Genomic DNA, 25,304 nt, shown 5'->3' with positions numbered 1-25,304 from the left:
CAGTCTTGTGCTTGGTATCGGCAGTGATTATTCCACCCTGGTTCCTCTCAAGTGTTGGTTGCAGTGGAAGGACAGGCTTTATGTGGCACTTGGGGTTGGAAGCAATGGCTGAGAAATCAGAAAATTTTGCCAAAGAAACAATCCACAAAAATCTGTCAATGGGTCAGAGTCACACAAGTATTTTGTATGCTCTCCCGAGGCTTCAGGGCTGGAAGCTGCACAGGATCTACTCATGGCAGCTCTTCTCCAGCTTCTGCAGCTTTTACATTCTTCCTGCTGTTTACAGATTCCCTCATTTTCCATTGCACAGATGAGCTGTGCTTTGCACCACTCCTTGCAGCCAGTCTCTGGCATAACCATTGGTTTTCCTCCTAGGAGAACTTAATTCCAGACTGAGAGCCAGTTAACAATGGGAAGTGCTTTGGTGCTGCTTCTGAGGACAGAAGAGTGTGTCAAAATACTGATTTGTATGTTTCGTAGCCCAGGGGACAAGAGTCACTCCCAGATCAGGATTCTCACTGCAGAGATGAGGTTTCCTCCCCGTGACAAGATCCCTACCATGGGTGCAGGTTCCAGCCCCTGGGGCAGGATCCCCACCGTGGGGACAGGCATCAGTGGGTGCTGGAGTTGGGATTTGTCCCCATGGCACAGAGCCCACGATTCCTGGAAGTCGCTGCCTCTGGCCCCTTTCTCAGAGCGAGGAAGGTGTGGGACAGTCCTGGGAAGAATCAAAGCAGAAACACTGTAGCGAGGCAGCGAATGTGAGCGGCATCCAAGGGGCAAAGCCAGCTCCCTGCACCAGGACCCTCCAAGGCCGCGCTGGGCTCCAGCAGAGACAAGAGCCTGCTCTGTGTCCGTGCCAGGGGTCACCTCTGAGTCCTAATGGGAGCTAAAGGAGGATTGCGGATGGGCAGTGGGAGGAACAGGCACAGCGGAACTGGAGCAGATCAGAAGTCAGAGTCTGTGCATGGCGAGAGGGGCGTGCTCCTCAGCCGGGAGGAAAGCTGGAAACAGTGCCATGTATTGCAGGAAGAAACCACAAAATTTCCTAAAATATTGAAAATTTTGTAGTCATATTTTGCAGTCGTTTTGGTGTGATGAAAACAGTTTAATTACACAGGGTTAAGAACAAGTTGTAGTAGAGAGCAGTAGCTCAGTTCTTTGTGATTTTCTGTCATTCCCATGAATTCCACTCTTGGCACGGACGTTCATTCATATTTTATAAATTGCTTTGTTTGAAGGTGCCTGTCCCAGTTTGCCAGTTCTCAATTGCCAGTTGCTGTCTAGACTTGGAGCACTCACTGGAGGCTGCTGGGTTGGTGTTTGCAGTGGATACTTTCTGCTAGTGATTGTGGACTAAAATTACAAAAGAAAGAAATTGTATTTATTTTATTGTCCTGTGGAACATATAAAATTTATCAAATGAGTGTTTACTGAAAGAAAACTATTCAGTGGGAGGCTTTCTATGACTTCTAGTAAAAACTGTTTGTTTCTGAGAGCCGCCCTGGTAGATCCCAGAGATCCATGCAGCTGTGGATGGCTCTGGAACATTGGAAATATATAGGAAAAGTGAAGATTCCCCCTTGCACAGCTGCTCAGCCTCATTACTTTGTGCAAGTTAATTTTCTTTTTGGAAGATTTTCTGCAAAAGACACATCTGCACCTCAGACGGATGCAAAGCAAGTGTCACAATGCCATCATGGACAGCCTGGGCCAGCTGGGGAGGGCAGCTTGGTGACACCACGTGCATGTAGTGATGTGGCACAGGGGGCACAGGTACCTCCCCTTGGGGTCATCATTGTGTAAGAGGTGAGCGTTGACCAGAATGATCTGCTCTCACCTTGGATGAGCCCAGCTCTACACCATGTTCATAGGAGAACAGCAATGGCAGCGCTTCCTGTGGGGATACTGGATCCTTTCCAGCTCTTTCTTTTCCTCCAGAGATCCAGCATACAGGAGGCAGATGTCCCATCTCCTGTTGTAGCAGAGCATTTATGCCTGGTAAACAATTAAGAGGCAGATACGGTCACATCACTGGCCAGTGCAGGCTTGCCCAGTGGTGGCCTTGGCAGTGGCTGGTGGCCCTGGTATCGACCGTGGCTGTGCACTGTGGGGACCAGAACCAGCCCTGTTTGTTAACAGGAATAGTGGAATGAGGGAGCTCATTGTAATGAAAAGGAACTGGCCCAGTTGTCATGGCAAAGACGTGTGACGGGGGTTCTCCATCCATATTCTCTCTTGCTGTTACCACCGCTGTCTGCTTCGTACTGAGGTGTGTGCTTGTGCTTTTTTCTGCTTTAAATGTAGTCATTGCAACCCTGATTCTTCCTGCCAGTGTTTTTAAGTGACATTCAAAGTATCCTCTAACAGTAATAAAAATACTCCCAGTAGTAGTACTTTACTGCTGAAGCACTCGTGAGCAGCGATTCATTCAGCCTCCTGGCGACTGAGGAAAAAGGAATTGTCCCTCTTCTGCAGCCAGGGGCTGAGGTTTGTCAACAGCCCCTTGGTGCGTGTGAGTGGCCGCAGCCCTGGCAGCCCAGCGCTGGGGTCCCGGGGGGCTGTGCTGGCTTTGTGCCGGGTGCTGGGGACCGTCCTACAGCAGCGTGCTGGACTTTGCGCCCCATCCATTGGCTCGTTCACCTCCGCTGCCCCAGTGCCCCTGTCCAGCCCCCGCGGCAGTGTTTGCAGAGAGGGGTTGCGGGAGTGCAGCATCGTGCCTCGGGATTGCGCCGGAGCCGCCGCTCTCCCCAGGGACATCTGCAGGATGCCACGGGACAGGAGGGCAGGCTCGGTTTGGCTTGGGTCGTCTTGGGTCAGCTTGGCTCAGCTGCTCTCATGGTGCTGCTTGCTCCCTGGTTAGTGCAGTCTGAACAGAGGCCAGAAAGAGCAAGGTCACCCGCTGCGCTCTGGCTCGGAGCTCCCCAGCCCCCGCCCGGGGACGCCTCTGCAAATAGTGAGAACACAGGTGCTGACACGTCCTCAGAAGTGGTGGGATTGGTTTCACAGACCTCAGATTAAATGATTTGCAGTAGTAGAAGTAATCTTAAAAGTGTAAGCCAGTTCCCCAGGTATTTATAGCTGCTGCCCTTTTCCCAGGCGACTCCAAGCAGCTCAGGTGTCCACAGCAGTGGATTACACCCATGCTTTCCACAGGTGTCCTGGTGGCTTCCCTGTGCCATCCAAAGGGAAAGGGAGTCCACCCTAATAAGTTAATAATGATTCCCGGGATGAGGAATATGAATGAATAATGATTCATGGGATGAGCCCATGTTTCTGCTGAGGGGTCCATCATGTTGCCTGGTGCGTGGGGCTGCTGGGGGCTTGGTGGACTATGCTGAGCACCGCGTGACAGGCAAGGCAGCTGTCACTTCCCAAAAACCTCTGGGGGCAAAAGATACGACTTAAGTCAGGATAGGAGAGTCAGTGCAGAACCACCAATACTGGGACACTGACAGTGCTGGCCCAGGATGCCCTTGGTGTGGGGATGGAGCACTGTGGGCCGCCTTAGCTGGGGCAAGCAGTCAGGCACAGGCACATTTACCGTTTGATGTGTCTGCCCTGAAATCTGGGTGCTCCTGGTACACATTTGGGGTATGCCTGGGCTGGCAGAGCCCTGCTCAGGCTGTGCAGAGCAGGAGAGCTGCCCGAGAGCTCCATGCAGAGTCCCAGCCACCCCTCATGCGCTGGGCATGGAGCAGTTGTAATGATTTGCCTTTCATGTCTGCAGCCAGGTGTCTGTGACAGGCACTGCTGGGGGGATGTCCTGGGAGCTGGCTGCCTGATCCAGCTCTTGCTGGAGCCTGGGGAGTCTGGTCATAGACTCAGGAAATGGTTTGGGTTGGAAGGGCCCTTTCATTCCACTCCCCTCTATGGGCAGGGACACCTCCCACTAGACCATGTTGCTCCAAGCTGTGTCCTGCCTGGCTTTGTGGCCTTAGGATGGGTGGTGCATTCTGGTGGGTGCCCTCTCCCTCCACACCAATATGCTCCAGAAGGGACTAGACATGGGTTGGCTGCAGACAGGGGCTTTGGGAAGAACCTTGGGTCAAATCCTTCTGTGTTATGGCAGTATCTTCATCTTCCGGACCCCCAACCTGCTGAGTGCTTCTGGAATTGCTGCCAGCAGGAGCAATCCATACAAATGCCAGAGGGGACGCTGCAGATCTCCAGAATACATTTTACAGAGGATGTGTTCAGTCCCTGGGATGAGGTGGGAAAACCCTGGAGATTGCTTCCTTTCCCTTGTGCTCTCTCTGCCTGGGGATGGATGGAGGAGGCTTCTTGTCTCTCCCAAAATGACATGACACTTCTTTCTCTGGTGTTTTTACCAGCCCTCAGCATTTTGGCTCCTGTTGCATATTTTAGCTGTGTTTGCTTCCTTGCTGGTTAGAAATGGCAGAAAAAACCGCTTTGACCTTGGCTTGTGTGCTGAGAACAGAGCCCAGGCACAAGTTTCTGTATCACAAATTTCATCATGAAGGCTCCTGCCTCCTCCCCCCTTATGCCAACCATCAGGGCAGTGTCTGCACATCTCCCAACCTGCTGTTGGGATGCCTGGAGCAGGATTTCTTGGCAGCTCCACTTTCCTCTTGAAAGGGAAACACAGGGAAGGAGTTTTTGTGCTGATGGGGTTAATAGCTTTCACCTGGGAATAAATGAGGTGTGTTAACTGGAAAAGAGAGCTCGGATGATTTACTGTTTCTCTTGAATAGTGTGTGCCTGTGCACATTTGTGGATGTTCATCATCCTCCTGTGAACACCACACCCAGATGGTATGTGTGTTCTCTTCTGTATGAGGAATATCCCCACCCCTCACCCCGTGGCCTGCAGCATTTCCTCTGCAGACATGTCCCTGGAGGGCAGGCACCGTGCCCTGTGCCACCTGCAGGAGGAGAGGTGGCTGGAGCTCTGTGAGCCTCTGTGGGTGGCACAGGGCTCGGTGTGGAATTGGTATTGCTGCTTCTCCCCACTCAGACACTGACAACCAGCCCCCCACGTCACCCCCACTCCCTTTCCTGCTGGCTGGCAGTGCCAGCTCTGTTAGCAGGGCAGGGCTGGGGGACACGTGTCTAGGGCCATGGGTGCGGTGCGGACCGTGACCCCCTTGGCTGGCTCTGGGCTTTGTCCCTGTGCATGCTCCTGTGCTCCAGAACATGTGACATCGTCCCAGTGAACTCAGCCTGTTCACATGAATTTAGTTTTTCTAGCTCTCCGTAATTTGCTTTGTTTTCACATGTCCACTGTGGTCAAAAAGTCTTTTGTCTGATAATAGGATCTTCCCCTTATGAAGAAATCTACTACTTCCCAATCTGCTCCCCAGTCCCCTGGAGCCTCTTTAAATGGTTAGAAAAACAGTAGCAGCACAGGGACTTTTTCCCTTTCTTGTTTAGAGCACAGCCTGTGCCAAGTGCCAGGTCCTTGATTCTGGGCCTTGTTGGGGGTGGTTTGAAGAGGGGGCAGAGCACAGTGCTGGGGAGCCTGCAGGACGGAACATCCCACTGGAGCTGTGCTGAGGGTTGGACAGAGCTGAGCTGAGATGGGAGCTGAGGTTCCGGGGGGCAGCTCTTCTCTTCTTGTTAAGTTCGCTCTCCGTTTTGCCACGTGGGTGCTTAAACCCTTGGATTATGGCCCGAGTTGAAGCAGTTGTCATGTCCAGCAGGGAGAAGGTGGCAGCCTGGAGTTAGCAGGGTGGCTGGCCAGTCCCTCTGCACGCGATTGCAATTAATGGAGGGGGCTCAGTGTGTCCTGCAGGATCCCCTGGGACCAGTGGGGATCTGTTAACTCCTGGCCATGCTGTGCCCTCCTGCTGTGCCCCTGCCCTCCTATTGTTTCAGAGTTGGGGTCAAGGCGGGTGCGCAGCCGCTGTGGCTGCAGCGTGTCCTAAGGTGACTCTCTCACTGCTCACTCAAAGAGGCTCGGGAGAACACTCTCAAGGCTGTGAGGCCTAAAATTACACGTGGCATCTGTGTTTTAGTTTGCAGGTGGGCTTGAAAGAAAATGATTGCTGGCTGCTTTCATTCCTCTCCTGCTTGGAAAAGCATGGCCAAGGGGTAGGGGGCAGGGCTTTGATCCCCAGCGTGCCACAGCTCTCTCTGGACATCACTGCCCAGCAGGGCCAGTCCAAACTCCAGCGTGGGTCTGTGATAACAGGAGGACCCCCCCATGCCCACAGGTCCCTGGAGTCAGCTGGTTGCACTGCTGCAGGGCTGTGGGGCTCTGCTCTCTGTTTTCCCGGGAATGCTCTTAGCCCCCAAAACGACAGGTCTGGCTGTCCCTGCCATATGTCATTAAAAGAGCAAACTGGCATCAAAGCACTGTTTCCTAGTCCATGCCTGGCTGGGCTGCCCTCAGTTGTCATTGAGATTGGTACTGGTGCAGCTGCCTGCCCATCCATCCATCCATCCATCCATCCATCCATCCCCACCATCCAAGCCTTGTTGAGGGGCTGGTCCTGCCCTGCTCCTGCCCCAATCCCTGTGCAGCTGGCAGGTGTAGGCAGCTGTGAGCCGCAGGCACGCCAGGATGGCTGGGCCAGGGAGCGGGAGGGATTGGTGGTTGTCAGCCAATGGCTGTGGGTTGCTGGGGGATTTGCTCCTGTGTTGCCTATTCTGCTGAGACTGGGGCTAAGAGTGGCAGGGAGACCAGACACTAAATATATGAAACCTTCCTTACAATTAGTGGGTTTCTGGCTGAGATGACTCACAGCATGATCTGCTTGGAGGACGCGGGAATACGATACTATTGCACAACTCATGAAGTCTCCTCTAGAAACTCAGTGCTTTGCCAGCAGAGCTGAAGGGAAATTCTGCAGATAGAGCTTGTATCCACTCCCAGGCATAATAAGGCAAAGGATTTTTATGCCCCTGCAGCCCTGTCTCTGCAAAGGTTTGGTCTTGATAGAAACGTGCCTAAAAATAACCCAGTTCTGCTGGTAAGTTGTGGGACCAGCGCTGCAGCACCACTGCAGTGATCCTTGGTGTTCCCCACTGCAAGGGGGCGGGAGGGGGGCTGCTACCCGAGATGGGGGGTTCTGCTTCTTGCTCCAGTCCCCGTCCATCCCCAGGGCTCCGTGCTGTGCCAGGGGGAGGGTGCTGGCTCATGCCGTGTGCCTCCCCCGTCGGGTGCCAAGTCCATGGTATTTGTGGTCTCCTCATGTTTCTACAACGGGTCCCACCCTTGTTGCCGACTGTTTTTGCCTAGTGCTTCCTCCAGTGGAGAAATAAAAATGCAGAATTTGCAGCACTAGTTTCCTTAGCAATAATTCTGAAGGAAGTGGGGAAAATATTTCATGTTTTAAATATCTGAGTCTGGGAATGAATCCTGGCGTCCCTCAGCAGCCCAGCTGGGAGCCAGCCACTGGCCTCTGGCAACCAGCACAACTTGATCCTTGTTGCCCAGTAAAATTCCAAATACATTTGCAGTCCACGTGAAACTGATTGGAATTGTTCTTCCTTGGGTTTCTCTTGATAGCACCGTACCAGATGCTGTGGTTAGCTGGGGGACCATGGTGGTCTTGGGGGCCACATGGCCGGTTCACCCAAGGTGCTGTGCCCCATGGCTGGATGCTGGCACAGTGTTCTGTTCCTCTGGAGATCCTCCTGGCAAACCGGCTGTGAGAAAAGCCACCAAGAACTCACATCCCCTCTTCCAGAGCATTTCATAAGCATCACTTGGTTTTGGAAGAGGGGAAAGGTAAAAGTTCTCCTGCAGGTGAAGATGTTGGTAGGTGGCACTACAAGTCTGTACCCTGGATGCTTTCCTGGGAGCTGTAAGCCTGTACCCACATCTGGCATCATGGTAGTGTCTCTTGGAGCATGAAATATATGTATCAAGTGTGTCTCATTATTTGTGATTTTCTTTACAGGCACATTTTCTTTTTCTCAGCAGAGGAGATGGATTTGAAGATGGAAGATTATGGTGTGGCTTAAACTACTGCATAAATATCAGTCAGGACAGAGTGTTTCCTTGGGAAATAAGTAGGGTTCTCCATGCAACAAGGATACCAAGGTCCTGTCCTTGGTAACTGCAGGTGACTTTGCAGTCATCAGAAGGATACAGTGTAGGGCTCTGATGACCTCGGGGGTGCTCCTCAAGGCTGCAGCCTGCCTGCAGCCTTGCTGCTCCTCCTTTGCTTTTTGTCCCCTTTGTGCTTCGTAGTCAGGTGAGTTCCCATCTGAAGTGACCTTGCGATGCGCTCGTGCTGTCTCTTTTTGTAGGCACCTGCTCCAGCTGGGGGAATCAAGTGTTCCATCTTTTCTGAGCTGATTTATTTAAGCTGCTCCCTGAGCCCCTGGCTGGATATCAGGCTTTGAGGCAGAAGTTTTGGTGTCAGCTGTACCAAATGCAGGCAGCAGCCTCCGCTGTGGCCACTGGTGAGGTGCAGAGGCTGCAGGGTGGCTTTGCCCAGGCTTTGTATTCCAGGTGTAGCAAACCTGCCACCTTTCACCTCTTTTTCTGCTTCTTCTTTATGGATGACTGGAAGGTGAGAGCCCAGGATGGCCATTAAATGGGGGGACTCCCCAGGAATCTTGGTTATGCTGTGGCTGTGTCGCCTGTCCCATTTACGGGTGTGCAGTGCCTTGGCTGGTCAGGTGGCAGGTTGGGGCTGTCTCCTGAGTGCAGGGACAAACAGCGGCTGGGTCCATGCAGCTCCAGGCCTGGAGCAGCCTTTATGCACCACAGAGGAGCACAGGAAAGAAAAGAGCCAGGTGCTGGGGTTGAGGGGGCTTCAGCTGCAGTGGAGACCTGCTGTGTGAAAAATAAGCTGTCAAAATAAGTAAACAGACTGTCTGAAAACAAAAAAACAGAGTTTAATTTGGAGATTTGAGAAGGGATTTGTGCAGCTGTGCCTGTGGAAGCTGTTTGTGCCCCTGGGGCCGGGAGGCAGTGCCAGGGCCGGAGAGCTGAGCCTGCTCATGGGAGTTGCTGGTGGGAGGACCTTTGCTTTCTCTGAGGTGTCCTCTTCCTGCCAGCTTGCACTGCTGGAATGCTTGGAAAACCCATTGTCATCTTCCAATATTTATTTAAATCTGGTGACAATCTAGTTCCTATGTGTGTTTACTAGGCCTGGGGCTCATGCTGCACCCTGCTCTGCTCTGAGACGCTATCGTGCCTCTGCTGCCACCGCACATGAAAACAAGGCACGGACAGATTGGAAACATCCTCAAGACTATTTAGAAGAAAGGACATGAATTCAGTGTACAAGGCTGCATGTTTATAGATTAAATGGCTCAAAGCATTTTAACAGATAAATGCCTTAAAGTTTATGTGCAGGCCTTGTTATCTGGATGAGTGTGATGTGGTGGCTGTGAGTGCAGGCTTGGCTCAGCTCCGGCTGGAGCCTCTGGCAGCCAAATAACAGTGCAAGGGGACACAAGGATGTGCCTGAAGTGAGCAGTCATGCTCTTCGCTGAGCATGGGTCTGGCCCCTTGGTGGGAGTCACAGAACTTCATCCAGGCAAGAGCCCCACAGCTGCACTGAGGGGAAGCCAATTAAATTTAATATTGCATTAGAGAATGTAATGCACAAGTGATGCTGTTTTAAAAGCAGAGATTCCTCCTGAAAACATCAGAGTGTCTCAGAAATGACAGTACTTGAAATGACTGGATAGGGTTCTGTGTCACCTGAGTTCACATGTGAGTGCTGGCTCAGTTCTGGCTCAGCATCCTCCTGAGCATCACAGATGTGCAGGTTTTGGGCACAGCATGGTAAAGGTGCAAACCCCCTTTCCTCAGGGAATATGGGACCAGGGTGCTCTGCTCTGGCATTCCCATGTGGGATGAGCTGGGGGTGTGTGGCAGCCACCATCACTTTGTCCTGGTCTGGCTTAGGGGTGGGAAGTCACGGGTGACGGGGCAATTGTTCCCTGGCTCCTTTTGGGCAGCCTGTGCTGGCTGTTGCTGAGATGGAAACTTCCTTTGTGGATCAGGAGAAGTGGTTGGTTCCTCTCTTACCAGTGCTTGCTCTTGGCTTTCTGGGGGTATTGTAGAACGTGGCTGTTTAGTGAAATTTAACTAATGACAAACAACTGCTTGCATTGCAAAATGATAGTTTCTACTCTCCAGAAATAGTTGCATGTGACAGGAGCTCAGTAAACCCTCCATTTCATTACAGAACCTTTCTGAAATGAGAGTAAAACTCATCCTAGAGCTGTAGGAGAGATACTGCAGTTGTTTGTCCCTGCCCCTCAAAGCCACGAAGCTCCTTTGTGACAGCTGCGACCTTGGCCTTCAGGGCCTGTGCTGGGTCTGGCATCGCTGGCACCGTCACCGTGTCCCAGTTGTGTCTGCCCCAGCGTGCTATCGCCCTGCTTTGCGCTCTGCAGCGGGGCTGACACTTGCCATAGATTGTACCAACTGCGAGCCCCCCACAGTGCGCACAGGGCTTGTTTTGGTCTGACCTGAGCACCAGCACAGCCCCACGGAGTACAAACTTACACCCAGAGGGAAGTTCAGAGCTGCCAGCGGTGAGCTGGCCGTTGAGCCACCCCTCGTGTCCCTCCTGTGTGTGTCCCTCCTGTGCCCTGAACAGGGGCGAGGGGCTGTGGCACTGCTGCGCACTGGCACCCTGGGGCAGGTGGCACCTGGGGCTCTGCCCAGAGTGCTGCCTGTCCCACAGCCCTGCAGCTTCTCCAGGCACCTCTTTGGCTCATTGGCCAGTGTTATATATTACCTGCATGTTTTGAGAACACCGTGTAAATGTCCCTTGGAAACAGGAATATGGATCGTTAGGGGAACCATTAGCATAGCTCGCTCTGAGTTGCTAGAAAATTTTACATTATGTTTTTCTTGCAATTCTCTCTCTAAAAATAAAAAAGAAAAGGCAAATTGGCATTGTTTGAAAGTCAAGGGCATTCCTGGGCAGATGCTTCAGCTCTGGGCAGTGGCTACTGGCAGAGAACCACATTGGTGTTGTGGGGCCTGTGGTCGAGCCGCTCCCCACCTGCCTTAACACCATCTCCAGCCCCTCTGGGTGCTGGGGCGGTGCATGCCCCACCAAGCCTTACCCCAGGAGAAGCCTGTCCCATGGCCAGGAATCACCTTCCATGTCAGCCAGTGTCCTCCAGTCTCCATCCATCAATGGCAGTGGGGCCAAGGGTGGCTGAGCACAGAGGGGCATGCGGGGAGGCCTGCCCAGGGGCACGTGTATGGGGTACTCTCAGTACTCACCTGCTGGAAGGTGTTTCTGTACTTGCACAACTCTTCCCGTACAGGAACAGCTCTTTAAAAGCTATTTCAGAAGCCACTCAGTTGCGAACCTGCTTTGCAGTTTTAGATAATTAATCCTCAAAACCAGCCCAGGGTCCTCTGGGCGTCCTGTGTCTGTTGTCACGACACCTGCTGTGAGAGGCCCTGCTGCTCATGGCACACACAGTGCTGAGCATGGGGGAGACAGAGTGGAAGCCTTATGGAAACAGGGAAATGAGCACTGTCGCTTTTCTGATAGCACAGAGAGGAGGAAAGAGGTGTTGGGTCATCAGCAGAAAGGCCTGTTCTGTGTGAATCTAAAACATGCTGGACAAATAAGACATTTTTAGCCAAGCTTTTCTATGTGCTGCTGGTATTCCTCAGAAGGGTCTGCTCTCCAGCAGCCCCTCACACCCAGTGCCACGGCTCTGTGCCACATGGCATGGGGGGATATAGGACTGCCCTGAGATGGGGCAGTGGGATCACACCAGGAGGACAAGCAGGATGCCACGAAAGCCAAGAAAGGAACACGTTGGTTGCATCAGGACTTGACTATGGGAGGCATGGTGCAGCCAACTGGGTCTCCTCCATTTAATCAGTAATTTGAGAAAAGCCTTGGACATGGAGATGGTTGAGGAAGGGTGGTTGAGCTGCATCTACAGATGAGTCACTGATTGCTCCTGCTAAAAGATGAGAAATCACTCAAAATGAAATTGCTGCTCCAGTTACTGACCTTAAACTGAGGTGGGGATCTGCACAGCTCCCAGGTGAGGGACAGGCAAGGACAGTGGGGCTTTTCTGGGTATAAAGGTTTTTTCTAAGAAGTCCCATCTTTGTCACACTCACTGTTGATGTAACCCGATTTCTCAGAGCTCACCTGCAAGCAAGAAACAATGCCAGAAATTAAAGGGGATCTAATTTTTACCCAAAAGTTGCGGTGACCTGCAGACTGTTAAAAGCTAATTGCCTCATCCAGTGGTTGCAGAAAAGTGAGTTCTAGTAATTAACTCAATGTGCTGTTGTTCCCCAAACTGCCTGGACATGTTGGCTCCTGATTTGTATAAGCCCCTCTCCTTCTGCCATGCCCTCTGGAAAAACAATTTCTCCATGGATCTGATCAAACAGATCAGATCAGGTTGGGGAGGGGACAGTACCATCTGGGAGGGGAGAATCTGGGTGTGTGGAAGGGAGGAGAAGGGGAGTCAGGCTCTCAGAATGTCTTGGCATGGTGGCTAATGTGGCATCAGCTGGTTGGCAGCACTGCACTCTGCCTTGTTGGCTGCACAAGCTTCATTATTGAAGCCAAAATTCCATGAGCACTGCAACAGCCAGTCTCAGTCACCTTCTCTCCCTAGGCTGTGCTGTCACTGTACTTTGTCACACTTTGTCACACACTGCACGCAGTGAGCAGTGTCAGGAGGGGCACCCAGCACGGTCTCTGCATGGTCAGGGCCAGGTTTGGCTCAGTTGATGCTCACCTGCTTGCTGCTCGGTGCTTGGCTGATCCATCACTGCAGTTCTGGGTTTGCCATGACCATGCTCCCCACAGCTTGCCATGACCTGTCCTCCCCACAGCTTGTTTGCTGACCCTTCCCTTGTTCTCCCTGTTTTATGCTGCAGGTTGGAGACCGGCCGTGAGCATGTCCTGCCCATTGACTATTACTTCCCACCTCAGAAAACCTGCCTGATCTGTGGAGATGAAGCGTCCGGGTGCCATTACGGAGCCCTCACATGTGGGAGCTGCAAAGTTTTCTTCAAACGGGCAGCTGAAGGTAATGGGGACAGAGAGGAGGGAAGGTCAATGCCCCTCTGTGGTGGTAATCTAAAATGTCTTAAACCTGGAAAGGAGGAAGATCAAGGATAAATTGATTTCTCTGTCCTGCATTTGTCATTTCACTTTACAGATTGCCCTGAAAAAGGAGCCAAACCAGTTTGCCAAAATACAATTCTTTTCAGTAGCATTGAGCAACCTTGTCTCTTGGAAGGTGTCCCTGCCATGGCAGGGATGTGGAACAAGATGGTCTTTAAGGTCCCGTCCAACCCAAACCTTTCTCTGATTCCATGATTATCTTAGTTGTGGTGGTGCAGGTGGCTCCAGCTGCTGTCTCCTGAGGAGAACTCAGACAACCAGCTGTGGTGGTCAGCAACCCAAGTTTAGCATGTAACTTTGCAATCATGGTGAGAACCCATGATTCCTTTGTTCTGCTGTTTGCATGTTTTCCCCTGATTGTTTAATGTATTTCCCTTCTTGCTTTATGTATGAGGCTGTGTATATTCATTTCCCAAGTTTAATATGTATCAGTTCTAGAAAGTTCTTTGTTCCTTGATGCCCCATTGGTTCCTTCCCTAAATCCCTCCTTTGTGTTATTTCCGTGTGTTCCCTTGCACTCAAGCCCACCTCCTGTCAAGTATCCCATTGGCTCTATCCCTTATCCTCGCCTTTCCTATCCCCACTATAAAATCCCTGGACCCTTGTCAGATCCTCGGCTCTCCATCTCCTCCCCCTATTGTCTCACCTCAATAAACCTTCTGTGTAGAAATTACACGGAGAATCCCCTCTCTCTCCCTCCTTTGCCTCTGCCTGCGTGCCTTCACACGCTGTTCAGGGACGGCTCCCTCAGGTGAGGAGCGCACCCCATCTGCCTGCAGTTCTGTGTGTGTCTGTGCCTGCCGTAGTGCAGTCGGGTTGTGGCTACACCTCCGGGCTCTCTTTGAGCTAGCACACAAAAGCCTGACACTTAGTGACCTGGTGTGACCGTGGAGCAGTCAGTTCCTGCTTCTCTTCTTGACTCTCCAGAGTGCTTTAAGCTCCCATCAGCCCGACTGCGATCTCAGATGCACAACTCCCTGTTCAGGGGAGGTTTTTCCTCTCCTGCACCCCTTCCAGAGGGTCACTTCAGTGACTACCCACAAAACAGCACAACCATCTGTCCATCAGGAGCTATGCTCTGAGCTTGGAGTCCATGATCCTCCTCCCCAGCCCTTGAGAAAGCAACTTCTCCTTCATGTCCAGCTCTGTAGTGTCAGGCTTTCCAGGGATAAGTGTAAGCCTAAATGTTCCCTCTCAGCAGCAAAGTCTTTGTACGATCTTTCCTTGGGAATGAACATGCAGAAGCACCTAGCCCAGCTGTTTCCTTATGCTGTGCCTCAGGAATGTGTGGTTTCTACCTGCACTTCAGAGTCTTGGGCAGCAGTGAGAGTCTCTGTTGTGGAAGATGAACAGTCTGGCAATGTAACGTGCCTGTAGTCACTCATCAGGCTTGTTGTCAGGAGAGATGAACCAGCACAAGCCATTGCTTTTCCTCAGTGCTAACAGAGTTTATGTGGTGCACAGGCACATTGTTGGCAGCTGGTGGCAGTGGCCATGGTGTCCCTGGGAGAGGGCTGGCAGCAGAGATGGGGACGGAGCTTCTGTCTCACCATGACCTTCCCCTGTGCCCAACCTCTCCCTTCTATGAGCAGAGGTCCCAGGCTAGGGGTGCCCACCTGCTATTGTCAGAATGCTGCTTCTAGATCAATTATCATTATCCAGCCTCTTTTTGGAGTGAAGTTTCCCTCGTTCCTCTGTGCCAGGAGCCAGCTGGCAAGCTGGTTCAGGGAAGGATAGGGGCTATGCCACAGGGGACATCAGTGTCCTGTTGCCAAAAAGGGCAGTCAAATAACAGTTAATAAATGTTGCCTATTTCTCCCAATTAAATAATTTGCAGATCTGTCTCTGCTGCACACCAGCTCTGTGTCAAGCCAAGTGGGTTGGCTTGTGCCGCCAGAGTAAATAACAGATGCTTGTTTAAGTCAGCAAGTTATTGTTGATTTATAGTAAGTGGTGTCCTGGCTCTCAGTCAGATAAACTGCTGCTGGAACGCCTGTGTCTGTGGGTGGGTGTGGGAGCCGTGCTCCCCTGGCACCGGTGTGGGCTCTGTCCTGGGGGTGACAGCCACTGGAGGTGCCCACGGGCAGAGGGACAGCCCGGGCTGCTCACGCTGCTCTGAGGCACGTGCGTGGAGTTGTTCCCTCTCCTGATCATGTTATATCATTAATTTAAATGGTATTTATGTCTCTTCCTGGCTCTTCAGCCTCGCAGTATGGCAGAGAGTCAGCAGTGTTTGATCATTTTGGGATTGGGTGGCAGCCCTTTGCCTTTCCTGAGGAGCCGTATGTGTGTCCAGGGAGGGGCAGGGAGCACTGCCAAAGTGTGAGGTTTCATGTTAAGTTACCCTGAGGTACATGGATAAGTCTTTATTTTGGGGAAGTGAAAATAAATCGTGCTCCTTTATAGGTACTGAATGCAGGGATGGCAGGTGATGATTTCTGTTCTAATTTTTGGTGAGTTTCCAGACAGATCTCTTCCTTCTTAAAGCTGAGGAGCATTACTGAAAGCTGATATTTCAGCATGTTCTCATGTTTTAAAGTCCATAAAATGCCTCTCAGAAAACCTTAGGTCACCCTTGGAGACTATACAACAGTAGATCAAAATGCTTCCCTGTGAGAAAAGAAATGTATTACCTTCCTGGTGCTGGTGTCAAGCCACAGCCTTCGGTGGATGGAGCAGCAGAGGGCTGGGACTGGAGCAGCACAAACAGCACCTTGGAGGGGAAGGAAATAGCTGTGCACATAATTTCCTTTTTATTATATATTCTTCTGAGATAATAGTGAACTTACTGGCAGGTATTCAGGGATATTTAACGAGGTTTTATAGACATGCACTGGCTTCTAAGGGGTGAGAAAGGGAAAGATTGAAAAAAAGTTGTGACACTGATTCTTCTTTCCTTTGGACACACTGAGGGGTTTATGGGCAGGAACAAGTCACCCCTGCTTTGATGAAATATTTGACAGATTTGAGGGGTTTCACAAGCTCAGGTTCAACTGCTTTTTCCAGAAAGATGCTGGAAGAGTTAATAGAAAAGACAGGAATGTTGTCCTGATCTCGTTTTGCCAGCTCTCAGACTCTCTCAAGATGTGCAGGCTGTGTCCAGGCCAGCACTGAAGCACACCCTGCAGATTCCCCACGCCTCGCCTGCAGGGCCACCACCCCTGTTTTATGACCAAGCCCAGCACTGGGCTCTCCCTTGCAGTCACCTGCCCCAGGGTCCCAGTACGGAGAGTCCAGAGGGCTGGGTGGCTGCCCTGTGAGCAGGGCTGCTGCTCCTTCACTGCCCACAAAGGAGGGCTCCTCCTCCTCATTTGGTGAGCAAAAAGCTCATCCTGCTCAGCACAGGTGTTGTCTTTCCCTACATGAGTAGGCAGGACACCTCTTGGCATTGTTAGGATGGCTGGGGTGGGATGAAGACATGAGAGTTCAGTCCTTGTGATGCCACCCTTGTCCCTGAAACAGAAAAATGCTTCAAACAAGGCAGTTCCTGTCTCAATTAGTGTCCCAGGGGTTCCTGCTGTCCCATTCCGTCCAGGAGGGGAATCATTGTGTCTCTGCATATATCCCTGGAGAGAAGCAGACCTTCCTTGTCCCTCTGAGTTTGCTCAGATCTGGTGGCCACCTTGGCCAGCCCAGAGCTGCCTCTGCACAGCATTCCTGGCAGCGTAGGATTGGGATGCTTTGGGCTGTGTTCCTGATGGGGCTGCCTTTAAATAGCAGAGAGCTAAATGAAAAAAATAACACAGTATTTGGCAATTTTCCTAGCAGGCACTCAGCCAGGCTGCTGTGCAGGCTGCTCTGATTACCTCAATCATTCTCCACATGGATCAGTGTTCTATGTTCTGACCTGCTGAGGATTAGCCTTATACCAGAGTGGTATCTCTGGGCCAACTCAACAGTTTCTTGCCAGATTTCAAGATGACACCAAGTTAAAGTGAACGTTTGCAAAGATCCCTGCTGTTATCAAATGCTTTCTCCTCCTTCCCAGGTTTATCTGACATGCACAGAAATTGAGTCTGTAGAGGATTCAGTGGTGCTGCAGCACCACGATGCTCCAGTAGTGGATTCCTCACGACTGGGTGCTATTTGCCTCAAAAAGCCATGGGGAGAGCAAAAGGTGGGAGGACCAGAGCATAGATAAAACTCTGGGTGCTTTCCCTATGCTCGCTGTAGCCATCTGGTCAGTACAGAGGACTATTCAGAAAACAACTTTGCAAAGGTAGTTCATGAGCAGTGTCTCAGTGCTGCCTCCCGGGAGCCTTGTGGCTGAGCCCCCTTGAGTTATTAATAGGAGCATCACATGGGAAGGGTGCCAGCACCAAACCCACAAGCTCAGCTTGGGGCATGGCCCTGCTGGTGACAGCCCCAAGGCCCAGAGGCTTCCCAGGAGAGTGCTGGAGTCTCCATGGTTACACAAGACCCGGGGGAGTCGCTTTCACCGAAAGCTTGGCCTTATCCCCCAGCTTTTAAAATTCAGTTTATGGCCTGAAGTACGAGGATCTTCTCTTCCAAAAGGCATTTACTGGTTTTTCACATTTACAGTCGTATATCTTGCTCCAGATGTTTGCACAGATTACTTTGTTGTCTGGAGGAGAAAGTTAGGCTGGGCACAACAGCTCATGTGGCAAGAGGCTGTTAGATGATTCCTCTGGATTGAGCAACTCACCTCCATAAATCGTTGTTTTTAATCAAGAAGAACTAGCGAGCAGTTCTTCCCCTTGGCTCCCAGTGTGTGCTGTGGTCTCAGGAGATGAGTGGGAGAGCTTGGAGGTGGCGGAAGCATCTTTCTGCCTGGTGTGAGGTGGCCCAGGAGGGGCCCAAGGTGACAGAGGCATTCCTGGCAGAGGGGATACTGGCACTGCAGTGTGTTCATGGTGGGGCCTGTGCACAGATGCTCTCTTGGGGTGCCTCTGCTGGTCTGGGAAAGCAGAGGGTGCTGGGTGTGACTTCCCTCCTCACCTGTGCACATGTCAAACAGGACCTGGGCAGCAGGGGAGGAGGAGGGGCTTCTCTGGGTGACATCTGCAGTGTCCTCAGCTGGGCAGTGGTCTATCGGTTGGCACCTTGCCAACACCCTGGGAGAAGGACAGGCTGGGTAATAGGCCTTGCAAAGAGTGGGACTGCTGGGGAACACCAGAGAGTGGGTGTAAGGTTTGGATCTGTATGTACAGATTTGCAAAGCAAGAGTCTCTGCAGTGGAGGAAAGGAGAACAAAATAGTAATTTCAGTGTTAAACTCCAGAGAAGGAAAACCAGCATATTTATCTTTCAATAAAGAGCAGCTGATTGCAAATATCTCACCTGGCTCTGAAATGAAGAGAGTGAATTACCCTGAAATTAGAAACAGGTCTCTGTGTGTGAGAAGTTACTTCGGATGGAAGGAACTCATCCATGTCCCAGCCACCCTTCCCTGTTCTCCTGCCTTTTAGAGCAGGTGGTTCCTTCTCTGGTGGTTAAAGGGAAATCTCTGCATCCCCAGGAATTAGGGCGAGGTGAGCTCTGCTCATTCTCACGCTGAGCAGCAGCAGCAGCACCATGACCAGGTGTGGCTGTTTGGTTCTCTTTTTGTTACTGAACAGGGCTCACTTGTGCAGGCCCAGGCAACAGAGAACAGCTTCCTGCCCCAAAGAGCCTGTCCATGAACCATGAAGCTGCCCTGGCCACCTCAGCAATGTCACTGTACCGTGACCGTGGGGACAGCTGCTGGCTGCAGCTCCCAGCCCATGCTGCTCTGGGGTGGCACGGTCATGCTGCAGCCTCCTCCAACATGCCCTGTTTGTCCTCTGGGGCACTCCGCCTGCTGCTGGCTCGTGGGAGAGGCTCCCTCTCCATGCCCCTTCTCAGCGGTTCTGGAGCTGGGAGATGCTGCTGAGGAGCAGATGGGAAATAGCACAGTGGCCTCATTGAGCAAGGCTTGGACCCCCTACCAGACCTCATCTGTCCCAGTGCTCCCCTCCCGTGGGTGCCTAGCAGAGACAGAGCAGAGGGGGAAATGAGCCCACATGTTGGGATCTGTCCACATCCCAGGGATGAGGAGGGGACTGGGGCTGCTGGGTGCTGCTCCTGACACAGGGGAATTTGGAAGAGCTGTGCCTGATCCTGGAACATCCTTGGGGGCCTCAGGCAGCCAAATCTCCTTCCAGCTCCCCTTTCACCAGAAAGTAGGGCGCCCATTTTTGAGTCCCTTCTCAAAGGTGGAGGGAGTGTGGCCTCAGTGCTCAGTGCCTCTGGCACAAAAATAATTCCAAGTAAGCCAGTTTCATCTGAAGTTGAGTATTACTAATCCTCCTTCTCAATGAACTGCTGAAAGGGAGGATGGTGCTTGTGCTCTCTTTAGGGTCTTTAGAGATTTAGGTGTCATCAAGGCTTGCCTGAGTATCCTTCTCATGGAAAATGAGCCAGGGAGGGGGTGACAGCTGTTCTGAGGACAGTGTTAAAATGATTCAACAGGTGTGAGGTGTGGTGGGTAATGCAGGTGATGCCTGAGGCACAGGGGTGGGTGATGATCCACTTTGAAGGGGACAGTTCTGAGAAGGTCACGTACGGGGTATTTGTGCAGTGCCTGGGCGCTGTGAGAGGAGCGGGCTGGGTGTGAGCCCTGCCAGGGAGGTCTGTGGGGATGACAGTGGTGGCTGGTCCTGCCAAAGCTGCAGTCAGGCACAAGGGGGGGCACCCGGGAGGGCACCAGGAAAGCACCAGGCAGTGGCAGCGAGGGCAGCAGTGGTGGAGGTGTGGGCGTTGCTAAATCTGTGCACCAAAATTGGTGCATCTCATGTCAGAACTGGTACATTAAAGGGTTGGATTCAGCCTAATGCTGTTAATAGATTTCTGATGACTCCAAAGGCCTATTCCTACAGGAATGCAGAAAGCAACTTCTTCTAGGATGATAAATAAAGGCCATGGGCTGGTTTCCCATGTGGGCTGCCCATGGGTCTACAAGTAGCACCTCTCTATTGTGTGCTGAGCCCAGTTTGGTTTGGAACAGCCTGAAGAACATCAGATAAACCCTGATCCAGTAAATGTGTTCAGTCTTGACAGGAAAAGTGATCCTTCATGAAGAAAATTTCGTTCTTGGCTTGTCTAGCAAATGGGGAAGTGAAAAAAAGAGCTGTGGTCTGGGGCTGCATGGGCTGCTCTCTGAGCAAGTGGAGGGCATATGGGTTACTCTGACCATAAATAACTTCTGAATTTTCTGCACATCTCCAAAACCCATGGCTGCACAAGATTCCCTGTAAAGGGAGTTGCTGGTCCCAGTTCCCTCCTGTCTGACTGCAGGTACAGCCCAGGGGACAGGGTGGCATCAGACCCACCTGTGGAGCAGCACTCCCCAACCCCAGTATCTGTAACCTGGAGACAACAGACCTGCCCGATATTAATGGGTTGCACAAAAAAAAATTCAGTCCCAAAAAGGTCTGTACAGAGTCATGGTTATAAAGGGTAGGTGAGTATTGTGGCAGAAAGATCAAACTGTGGGGTTTGGTGGTCTGAGAGAAATCCACCAAAAGCCATGCAACAGATGGATGACATTTAAAAAATGAGAATCAAACTCTCCACATTTCAGTACTTTTTAATTGCTGTTTATTGTCTCCCTCTGCTGTGCTGCACAGTGCAGAGTGCCTGGGTTTCCAGTCTCCAAGGGCTTCTCTTCCTGGGTATTTTGGTCTAAAAGCCTCTGCCATGTGTGGGCACAGAGCAGGAGTGCTGGAGTGTGGTGGAACAGCAGTGACCCAGCTGTGTTTTGGGGAGCCGGCGCTCACGCAACACATGTGTATTTGGCCATGAACCACTCCTGCAGCACCAGAGGCAGGACTGTGCTGTTTTCCTGAGAAATGCCCATTTCCAACATAAGTTTTCTCCTGGGGAGTGCACTGGAAAACCAGCACTGGTACAGTCTTCTCCTCCAGTCATCCTCTTCTCCTCCGTCTCCTTCCCCTTCCCCTTCCCATTCCCTTTCTCCTCTCCTTCTCTCCTTCTCTCCTTCTCTCCTTCTCTCCTTCTCTCCTTTTCCTTTTCTCCTTCTCCTTCTCTCCTTCTCCTTCTCCTTCTCCTTCTCCTTCTCCTTCTCCTTCTCCTTCTCCTTCTCCTTCTCCTTCTCCTTCTCCTTCTCCTTCTCCTTCTCCATTATCCTCCCCTCCCCTCTCCTCCTCTCCCCTCTCTTCTCCTCTTGCCACTGTCCCTGGCGATACCGAAAGAGCCCAGCCTGTGTCTTCATTGTTACCCAGCACCCATGGTCCATTTCTCTGGTGTTTTAGGTAAACAGAAGTACCTCTGTGCCAGCCGGAATGACTGCACCATTGACAAGTTCCGAAGGAAAAACTGTCCGTCCTGCCGCCTGCGGAAGTGCTACGAGGCTGGGATGACTCTCGGAGGTACGGCCAGGGTCCCCTCCTGGGTCCCTCCATGTCACTTTGTGTATGAACAGTCAGTAAGTGGCTGGAAAACGAGGCTGATGGAAGGTGATAAAATGCTCAGGAAACATTTGCAGGGTTCTTAAACCAAAACTGTGAATTTTAGTAGCTTTTGTTTGTGTTTCAGGAAAGATACTTTTCCCTGATTTCAAACCTTGTTAATCTAAAAAAACTATAAACAGCAGGGTGAGTTGGTTCTGGCTCCTGGAGCCTCAGAGCAGAGCACTCCCCTCTTTTGATGGAATTATTCCCAGGCAGAAAGGGACAGTTTCTTGGTGAAATTACAACCTCAGTGCTTTCCTTTGCTTGCTGGAAGCTGCTCCTGTGTCCCTGGTGAGAGTCCTTGTCACAGTTTGTCTCTGTCCCCAAATTTGTAGCCCTTCCAAAACTGACAGAGTGCCCGTATCCAAAATATGAGGTTTTCTGCTCAAAGTCTATGAGCTGCAGTGCTGATCACTGGGTGTCTGCTTGTTGAGTTCATTTGATGAAATCCTTCCCTGTGAGGGTGGGGAGGCCCTGCCACAGGTTGCCCAGAGAAGCTGTGTCTGCCCCATCCCTGGAAGTTTCCAAGGCCAGGTTGGACGGGGCTTGAAGCAACCTGGGCTAGTGGAAGGTGTCTCTGCCTATGGCAGGGAGTGGAACAGGATGATCTTTAAGTCCCCTTCCAACCCAAACTATCCTGGGATTCTGTGATGTTACAGTGAGGAGGAAAATACCCTGGAAAAGGGGACTGACAAACCTACCCCTGCTGGGAAGCCCTGGATTCAGGAGGCTTCTGGGGTTGCAGAGAGGAGCCCTGGCAGTGGCAGGCGCAGCATATGGGGACAGGGGCAGCCCAGACTGGTTTGGGGTGTCAGCATTTTGGGTTAAATCCTGACCCCATTGCTGGGATGGGCTGAGCCTCCAGAGCTGCTGGGCTGCAACAACAGTGTCTTGAAGGACTTGTTACTGAAGTGGTTCTGAATTGTGGCTCACCGAGGAGTAGAGGGTTTAGTTTTATTTCTCCCTAAAGGTCCTGAAAGGCAGTGCAGTCCTAACCCTCCTTTTTTTAGCTTATATTAAAGTGCTTTTTTCTGCTGAAGTTTCCTTAAGTAGGAGAAGACATACATCAGTGTAATCCTCTTCTGCAGCACACACTGACAAAATTAATGCTAATACGGATACCCCGCTCCCTTCTTTTTTCTTCAGCTCTTTGGGTCACCCTGACCTGTTCTGCCAGGTCTGTTTTACATTTGGTTTGGATGTCGGTATAAAGGCAATTGTTACAAACAGGCAAGCTCATGGTTGCCCACAGTAACTTCTCCCGCAGTGGAGGCAGGGCATTTGAAATCACTCCAGCCAGTTGTTTTTAACTGGTGGTTAATTACAGTCACTGCTGGGGTACATCCCGGCAGCCCTGTGGCTCTTGTGGGGGAGGAGAAGGAGGAGGTGGTGGTGGTGGTGGTGGTGACACACTGAATGCCTTCTGCAGGCTCTGCTCTGGAACAGGATGGCAATGTGTTGAAGCACTTCATTATTGATTGAGATCACGGTGACCTGCAAGCTGGTATCCACTAACCAGGATCTTCTCTTCGTAGAGAGGGAAAAGACACTGTAGAGAGGGCAAAGAAAACAAAAACGAAAAAGACCAAAAAACTGGTGGTAATGCTGTTTTAGTCTGTTTGGTCCTGCTGCTGTGCTGGCCTGTGCCCGCCATCCCACTGCACCTGTGCCTGCTGCCAGGGAAGGTGTTGCAAGGATCCTGCCAGCCTTGAGCCAGAGAAATGTCCTGGTATGGACACGGCTGCAGGGATCCTGCCAGCCCTGAGCCCGGGAAATGTCCTGGTATGGACACGGCTGCAGGGATCCTGCCAGCCTTGAGCCCAGGGAGCATGCGAGGTGCCAGGGGCTGTTTCTGTGGGGAACTCCAAGCTCCTGTGCCCACAGCCAGAGCTGGCAGCCACCTGAGCTGTAGGATATCAGGGCACCTCCAGCCTGGCTGCTGCAACCTTGTGGGTCCTGGCTGGAGCAAAAGCTCCAAACACATGTAATTCCTTTCATTTTGTTGATGGTAGGGCTAGAAATCTCCTGCAATAATAGCCAAAAGCTTGTGAAAGCCCAGGCTTGAGGCATAGCTGTGTTTAGTCCTCAATCAGGTTTAGCTGCTGGGGCAGAGCAGAGCTCATGTCTCACAGACACAGTGGGTGTTGATGTGAGCAATTCCAGCCGGGGGCAATCTGACACATTTTTTGCAGAGCCATTGCAGTAGTTATGACCAGTGTTGTGTTGGGTGTACCTTATTTTTCATCTTGTCTGTCCCTGACTTACAGCAATTGGATCTTTATTACAACTTTGTTTGCATGATTAAAAACCCTACTTTTGTTGATTTTCTTTCCCACACTGGGTGTTTGTCACCTGTGACTCAATAGCCCTTTTGCCTCCTACACAGCCACCCAGGTGACATTCCTTACCTCCTTGCTCCAAGGCATGTTGTCGTCTTTAGTGTCCTCATTGCTTGTGCAGTTTGCCAACACCTGTCAGCCCTTGCCTGCAGACCTCAGTCTATCTGTTCAGTGATCATTCTTACTGTTCATCCCTATTTTCCCATCCATACATTGCCATACAGGCTGGTTGAGTAAAAATGGTTAAATCTGGTTTTGGGGTGAATGTAAACATTGACTAGCAAAGGGCCATGAGCCACCCTCATAAGAAACAAACCTGTCTGATGTTGTTTCAACACTTAAAATTGCCTTCGAGATGTATCACTAAGGGGGTTGCAATCATTCAGCAATACTGTCTGCTCTTGTATCCTTCAAGTTCTTTTCTTTCATGTGGACCTGACTGACTCAGATCTCTTAAATGTGTCTGCTACAACCAGTAATGTTATTATCAACTGAAAGTATTGCACCAGACAAGATTGATAGTTTGACAGGTTCAGGTTTTGACAAGCCACATGCTGAAGTTCATAAAAACTTCAAAGGGCAACAGGATATAAATCAAGTCCTGTTCAGCTCCTCAGTGTCCCGCTGGCAGCTGAGCTCGACGTGTGCTGCCAGGGGCTGCAGGATCTCTCCATTGCAGCCAGTGCGAGAGCAGCTTCTTCCAGGTCCCTGTAACTTCCCTGAGTCCTGGCACTCATGAAAATTGGTGCTGGAGCCCAGAGTGCTCCTTCCTCAGGGCTTTAGAAGTACCTGTAAGGGAGGTGCTTCAAATGTGCATCACTTTGGCCGTCGCTCTTGAGTGTGCTCCTGGGGGCTCTTGCACTGGTGAGTATTTTATTGTTACACCATATAATTGTGTCCTTTAAGCTTTTTTCCAAATCCATCTGGGAATTCCCCAGAGACCCCCAGGTCAGCTTGCAGGGCTTGGGGCAGTGCTGTGCTGCAGCTGCTCCTTGAGGCTCCCTGGGCCTCTCGTCCCTGCTGACAGCCAAGCAGGAAAACCCCAATATTGGTCACACGTCCTAAGGTTCCTCCCACCTTGGTTTGAAGAAGTGCAATGTAGACTTCTGCCCAGCTTAGCTCATCCTAGAGTAAAAACATTACAGATGTCTTTAATTCCAATTTTTAAATTTTTGTTTATATTACCTGCTGAGTAGGAGCCACCATCACAAAGGGGTTTGGCACAGGTGACTGAGTAGAAGCGAGTCTTTACCTCTGAAGTCTTTACCTCTTTCTCCACCTGTGCCCACCATCCCACTGCACCTGTGCCTGCTGCCAGGGAAGGTGCTGCAAGGATCCTGCCAACCTTGAGCCTGAGAAATGTCCTGGTATGGACATGTGTCAGTATTGCAGTGGCCTATGGGACAGCTGCTCCTGAAATGCACAAACCCGAGCCCCCTCTCATAGCGCAGTTATC

General features: G+C 51.4%; 1 protein-coding gene across 2 annotated transcripts in view; it reads left to right on the top strand.

Annotated features, from left to right (window-relative positions):
* The window catches only part of AR (androgen receptor), a 41,532-nt gene that overhangs the window by 5,326 nt on the left and 10,902 nt on the right, over positions 1-25,304 (top strand). For both annotated transcript variants that reach the window (XM_082289521.1, XM_082289520.1), the window contains exons 2-3: positions 12,811-12,962; positions 21,312-21,428. In XM_082289521.1, coding sequence (XP_082145647.1) covers positions 12,811-12,962; positions 21,312-21,428 — 269 coding nt within the window. The remainder of the gene's footprint in view (positions 1-12,810; positions 12,963-21,311; positions 21,429-25,304) is intronic.

The sequence above is a fragment of the Coloeus monedula genome, assembly GCF_965178545.1.
Source record: "Coloeus monedula genome assembly, chromosome: 12".
NCBI classification, from domain to species: Eukaryota; Metazoa; Chordata; class Aves; order Passeriformes; family Corvidae; genus Coloeus; species Coloeus monedula.
The sequence above is the reverse complement of the archived record's forward strand: the minus strand, read 5'-3'. Positions and strand labels throughout refer to the sequence as shown.